The sequence below is a fragment of the Apis dorsata genome, unplaced genomic scaffold (assembly GCF_000469605.1).
Source record: "Apis dorsata unplaced genomic scaffold, Apis dorsata 1.3 scaffold_964, whole genome shotgun sequence".
NCBI classification, from domain to species: Eukaryota; Metazoa; Arthropoda; class Insecta; order Hymenoptera; family Apidae; genus Apis; species Apis dorsata.
In genome coordinates, this window is record NW_006264071.1 from 255,340 (window position 1) to 262,243 (window position 6,904).

General features: G+C 46.2%; 1 protein-coding gene across 1 annotated transcript in view; it reads right to left on the reverse strand.

Moving 5' to 3' along the window:
* LOC102673486 overlaps window positions 1-6,904 on the reverse strand; it is an 88,558-nt gene that overhangs the window by 31,943 nt on the left and 49,711 nt on the right. The window contains exons 5-6 of the mRNA XM_006623881.2: window positions 3,409-4,017; window positions 2,368-3,281 (exon numbers count right to left, since the gene is read on the reverse strand). Of these exons, the coding sequence (XP_006623944.2) occupies window positions 2,368-3,281; window positions 3,409-4,017 (1,523 nt within the window). The remainder of the gene's footprint in view (window positions 1-2,367; window positions 3,282-3,408; window positions 4,018-6,904) is intronic.

A 6,904-nucleotide genomic window follows, 5' to 3' on the forward strand; every position in this document is an offset into this window, starting at 1 on the left:
AACGCTCCTTGTTTCTATCTCGCAAGGAGTGGAGGGGAGGTGACGGGTAAAGGAAGGGGCGAAACACTTTCTCGACGCGCGACGATGAGCTCGAAAATGTCCCGCCTCCGGGCAAATGGTGGTTAAACGTCTTTTCGCAGGAGGCGTACGCGTTTTTCACGTGGAATTCTTCTTCGATATTTCGGTCGAACGTTTGGAAACAATCTTCAAAGTAGATATGGAGAAAAGAGAGAGAGATGAAAAATGGGACGGCGAGAGTCAAAACACAGAGCGAAAATTGGAAAATAAAAGAGATGGGGAAGGAATGGAACTCGAAGAAGACTTTGTTTAGGGATCTGTAATCGGAGAAATTGGATCGGAGGAGCCGAAACGAGACGAGAGATCAAGGGAGCCGGGGAATTTGATTGTGAATTGTAGCCAAGTTTTTCACGTTAAACGTCAAAGCGTTTCGTCGTGGCTAAGTTTTTCCTCTGCGGGAGGAAAGATTATGAATCGGCGCAAACTCTCGCGAAAAAGAACTCTTCGAGAAGTTTCAAAGAGACAAAGGAGGGGGAAAAAGGGAAAGAAGCAGAAGGAATCGCGAGGGGGACAGTTGAAGAGGAAGAGGAAGAGGAGACCTCCGCGGTCGAGATTGAAAAGAACGGAGAAGCGGTACGCGATCCGCAATGCAATCCGGGCGAGGGAGAAGCGGAGGAGGGAGGCGAAATCCGAAAGAAAGAAGTTGAAAGGAAGGGAGATTCGAGGAGCGACACAGAGAGAGAGAGAGAATAAAGTGGAAGGAGAGACAGAGAAAATTCAAAGTGCAGCGTCGTCGTCCTCTTTAATTCTTCGCCACGGGCCACGAAAACCGACTTCGTGAACAACCTTCGCGAAAAGGGACGAGGAGGGGGAGAGAAAAATCCGCCCCGGCATATTGTTCCGCCACTTTCTCGACTTTTCCTCCGCCGCGACTTTATGCAGTCGTGATTCACAACCCCTCTCGACGGCCGCCGCTCATTGTTACCCCGCTCTTGTTGCCGCGTTTGCTCGCGGCCCGGTTCTCGTGCTCGCCGTGCTTTGAATATCGAGTGCCGTGGCCCTTTTCGCAACGGAGCCACGCGTGAAGAACCCAGTCTTCAAAGACGGTGGATACGTTGTTCGCGGAAGAACATCCTCGAGAGTTTCATTGCTCTCGAATTTTTTTGCTTTTTGGGGGAGGGAAAGAACATGCCGGAGAATTGATAATTTCCCAAGAGCCGCGTCACGGAACAGAGAAACGTTATTCATCTTCCGACGTGGTCGCTACACGTGCAATTTTTCAGAATCATAATTCTCTCCTCTTCGACCTTTGCCGGCGATTGAAAGGGAAAACAGATTGGAGACAGCTTTTCGAGTCGAGGGGGTTGGGCACGAAGCGAAGGTTATTCGAGAATTTATCGTTGCATCGTTGCAATTGCGATTGCTTTTCATCGGGTCTCGATCTCTTTTCATCGAGGCGGCTTATGCTCGTTCCCTCGCAAAAAAATGCGAGAAAGCAGGCCACCTGACACCTGCCCTCGTACAAACCGTGCGCGCGCGCACGGAGGAAAAACCGGAACGGTTATGCAAATGGGAGAGGACTCGAAGCATCGACACCCTCCGCGTATATTCATCCGTGCTCAGCTCGTTGGATAAACACGTTCTTTTTCCCCATCCTCGAAAACCACCACCAGGGTAAAATGTCTTCTTCGCCGTTCCACGCGAGAGCAAAGTAAACTTTTTAATTTATCTTCCGACCTTACACGCTGTACGAGAGAGAAATTTTACCGAGAAGAGAAATTAACCGAGAAGACGTTTCGTTGCAGACGTTCGACGATCACCGTAAAGAAGCGTAAATTGGTTCGAGCTTGTTCCTTTTTAAAAAAGCCGTAGTTTTTCATCGATGAGAAATATTCATGCTGCTGGAATTTTTTAAATTTCCCTGTGACAAATATAACTTGTTCGAACTTCTCGCGTTACAGAGTAAATATATTCGTTATTAATAGTTGGTTATTAATAGTTAGTAAATATTTCTTCTTGTTTAAACAGTCTCTTGCTTCCCCCCTCCGAGTTAAAAAGCGATCTGTTCGTTCGTATCTCTCTTTTTCTTTACTTCTCGAAACTTTTTTAATCCACTTTTCTGACGTTGCTCGACGTTCACGCAAACAACCCGACGTTTTTTCCCCCTGTCGCCTTAACGAATATTCCACCGCTGTCCCCCCTCGGGAATTTTCCTTGGTGCATACGTTTCCTCCTTGAACTTCGACTTCGAAATCGCGTGCCTCCGAAGAAACATTTTATAAAATGTTATCCATCTCCGATTTCTCGCGACACGTGAATTAATAATAATAAGAGATCAACGGTACTCACCTATCGTGGGCAGCTTCCTCGAGACAAGTGATAACCAGTTCAAAGTCGTTCAATTTCTTCTTGCCGAGGACGCTCTTCAAATGGCCGGCCAGTTTTTGCGCCTCGTCCGCGGGGAACTCTTGTCCAAGAAGGGACGTGATCCTCACGAGCTTCACGCTCTCGTTCCCGGCCAAGGCCTCGAAAAAGTCGTCCAGATATCTCGGATCGGAGCCCCTCTCCACCTGGAACACGACCTCGAGGGCCTCGAGGGTGCACGCCGCGCTCTCGAGGATCCTTGCCCACCCTTCCAGCTCGAGGGGGGAAGTGTGGACCAGAGGAGCCGGTGGCCTCTCGTTCGGCGCAGGGCCGAAGCCGGGCCCAGCGCCGACCAGTCTGCACACGGCGGAGATGTTTCCGTCCGAGGCGCCGGCTGCCTTCAACAGCGAGAACACGGCCCTTGGCGGCACCTCCAACGGGCACAATTGGTTCAATATCAGATGCGTCTTGGGGCCCAACAGGCCGGCCAAGTGGCTGATGATCCCCGACGGCAGGCCCTCCAACTCTCTTCGAAGTATGTTCGCGTACTGGGCGACGGAGGTCAAGTAGTAGGCCGCCAGGAATTCGGCCACGGCCGTGTGAATGGGGGTGTACAGGTCAGGTTTTCGCCGTTGGCCGAACGTCAATCCCTTGGTGAGGAAGCCCAACCTGGTCACCTCGATTCCTCCGCCCCGTGCGCGAAGCTCGGCCTCCGTGTAGCAACACCTGCCTTCCCTGAGCGCGGCCAACGACACCTTACCGAAGTCTTCCAATCGTTTCCTGCAATGGCCCGGGATCTCCTCGTTGTAAGGGACAGGAGGATCCAGGCTTCGCTTCACGATGCACTTAACCGCGGCTTGAACCAGCGCGCTGGTCTCCGTTGGCAAGCTTCCAGAGTCCTGCGGACCGAGAGAGATTTAAAATTCCTCTTTATTTTTCTTTCTTTTCTTCTTCTTGAAACAACAACAGGAAAGGCGATAAATTGGGAAAGAACGAGATCGATAAAACGTCTGGATATATAAATACCTGGTAGAGGCAGCAGAGCATAATCCAACCGAGAGGGTGCTGACCGAGCTGTTTGACGGTCTGGGGTTGCACGTTTAACGCTTCGAGGAACTCGCAAGCCTTCTCCGCTATGTCGTTGTGGATGAAATACGCGACGCAGAGCCTCTCGACGTGGGGCCACTCCAGCCCGGCCAAATGGATCCTTCTTTGGACGAGGGGCGAGAGCATGGCCCAGTTGCCGGCCGAGCACGTGACCAGGATCCTCGCGTCCGGGAACAAACGTCCCTCCAGAAGGTCTACCGCGCCTGCAAGGGACGCTCTACCGCCCACGCACTCGTCGTACCCGTCCAGGATGAACAGCACGCGATCCTCCATTAGGTGGAGCGTCCGCCACACCTGAGCGATGGCGTCGCCGATGGCGGCCGTCCTCGGGAATAATTCCCGCGCCAGGTAATTGAGCACGGGGCTGCCGCGTAGCTCGCGCAACGGGACGATGAAGGCCAGAGCCGGGCCATCGCCTTGGATCGCCCACTGGTGAAGGAGGCGGAGGCAGAGGGTCGTCCTTCCGCTTCCGGGGCCACCCTCGATGGCCACGCGGCGAGGCGCCTCCGAGACCGTGCCGTCGCTCAACTGGGATGACATATTCGATTGTTTTCGAGTTGGAAAGGAAATATATATATATATAATTTAGTTTCGCATTGAAAAATGCGGACAAATTGGTAACGATTGATAACGTTGATAATCGGTGGTAGGCGAGTTCGATGATCATGGGGAGGGGGAGGAACTGTGATCGGTCGAATGGGATTAGCGGTTGGCGCGAGTAGTGGTTCAAAGTTCTCTAATTAGCAACCGGACTGAGATCGTGAAACCAAGGAGTATCCGAGAAACTAGTCACGAAGCATCTAACTTTTCTTCTTACCGCTGCCCCACTTGTGTCTGTGTACTCTGGGCAAACCAACTTCCGGTATACGAGTTGTTCGTGATTCGAGCCTGCTTTTCGTTTCGTTCTCTTTAACTTCTATCCAGCCAACATGATATAGATATATATACAAAGAACTTATCTATCCGTAACCCGCCTGCCTTGATCTTCACCTATACTTTTCGACGAGCTACGAGGATCGACGTGCCACGGATTAACGAGAGAGAACCTTCGAATTTCCGGTTCATCTCTTATTTCTTTCTTCCTTTTTTTCTTCTTTTATTCGAGCTCTTCTTCTAATAACGAGTAACGAGAATTTAGCGGACAAGCTAAGGGAGAAAAATTTTCTCTTACGCTCATCGTACGTAAAAAAAAAAAAAAAAAATAGATTTAATCAATGCATCGACGAAACTGTTTTTTTTNTTTTTTTCGCGTAATGCTTTGTACACGCGTCCATTGTTCCCGAGATGCAATACGTGTGCTACGGCAATAAAGGGAGAAAGTCGTTTGTTCCATCATGCTGGTAACTATTGCTAGTTCCCGATCGATTACGCGATAAGCCATCCTTTGTGGAATAGAAATTTGCTTACGGAACCGATTATGAGAGGACGTGTTCCCGTGTTTCCGATTCCAATCTCCCCTCCCCCGAGCATCGAATTATCGATCAGAAATCGATTGTTCATCGATCTTTGCTTAATCATCGCGGCTTGCGAGCACTTTATATAAATATACGTATTGAATGTACACGTGTTGACGATATATCGATGAGAGAATCGAATTTAGATAATCGATCGAGTAAACGGAAGAAAAGTTATAGTGCAAATATATTTTCACAATTATATTTATTGTATCGTTAAATTTTTATATTCGTTTCGATCCGATTCGAATTAAATTAGAAAAATATTGCATAAATTGTATATTTTGATTTTAAAATACGAAGGATAATTTCGAACACGAAGATGATTGCTATAAGATTCGTGTCTCGTCGTTGCCTTTGTGCTCCGCATTCTTTATCACGAGAATTGTCTCGGCTAGACCTAGTTTATAAAGGGCTCAACCATAAGAAAAGTCTTATTATCCAGCTTCTTCGTTAGAGACTGTCAGCCCAAGCTATTATCCCCGTGGATCTAGTCCATTTACGGTCTGTTGCTCGCCTATCCTTATCCTCTTCGAACTAGATCAAACTACGGTCCGCCGATATATTATTAATTTGATTTTCTCCCAGGTTCCGGCAGATACCGTGTACAACCTGCCTATATTCTAATATCCGCTTCATCCGTCTGGACGTTCGATCGAACCTGTGATTTCAAGCCTTCGATGTTCCAGTTTGACAGGAAGGTACTCATCCATATCTCCTCTTTATCGTTACGATCTTTACGACTCTGGATCTCTCGTAAATCTGTTGCTGCTAATTTTTTTTTACTTTTGCGCGATGAATATCAGTATTGAAAAAAATAATAGAATGAAATTTTCTTCTAAAATGAAAATTATAAGTTGTACATTTGCAATCCTGTTATTTTATCAAGTCACTATAATACATAATGACACAAATTTATTTAAATTACATATCAAATTTTTGTAATATATATCGAACAACTATTTTAACATTTTTAACTTTTTATTTCATCAATCAAATTCATCAGTCGTCCTAAATATTATTTGCGAAACGCTGATATCAAGTTTTCATCGATATCAACCTATACCGATGTTTCAATTTTATTCTATATCGAATGAAAACAATTCAAAAAAAAAAATAATAAAATAAAAAAAGAATATATCCACTCTATATCCTCGTGATTATTTTCACGTGCATGCTTTTACCCATTATTCTTCGTGAATACGCATCGAAATGGTCCACGGTTGGTAAATAGTCTTCTTTTTCGCGAGGACGGGGGAGGAAGCGAGTAGAAGAGGTGGAGAGATCCGCACGCGAAATGAAGGAGGGTTGCATCGTAGCAGGCGCGTTTCAGAGGCGTCCGTGGCGAGCATCGAGACAAAGAAATTACTTCCAGCTGGACAGATTGGAGAACGCTCTCGTCGCTGCACCCCTGTTCCGGGAAAATGGAAATGATGTTCCAACGAACGTCGACGCCTTGGAACGTCGTCGTTGATCCGGAAAAACGTCCACCAACCGTCTCGCGATGTAAACGCGCTCATTATCGCGCTGCGCATTCTTCTCGCAATAGTGCACGCGATAAATTCCGTTCTCTCGTGGAATGTATTGATTCGACCATTCTTTTCATCTATTGTTTATCGAGAGGACGTAGCGTCGATCGAATGGGGGGAAAGGTATGAAAAATTTATACGATTAATCGTTGGAATTTAGTTTTGTTATAATCGACGTGTTCGATTCGATAAAAAATGGAATGATTTTTTGATAAGAAATAAAATTTCGATAATTTTCTTCTTAAGTTTAAACTTACTTCGAAAGAATAAATATAGTACAATTATTATATATACTACCAGAAAATGAAAATTCTCCTTCTCTTTTCGTTATTGATTTTTGAAAAATACAAAAAATAATTGTAAAACAAAAATATACGCATGTACGCGTTTTTTAAATATTTTTTATTTATTTATTTTTTATTTTTTTTTTTT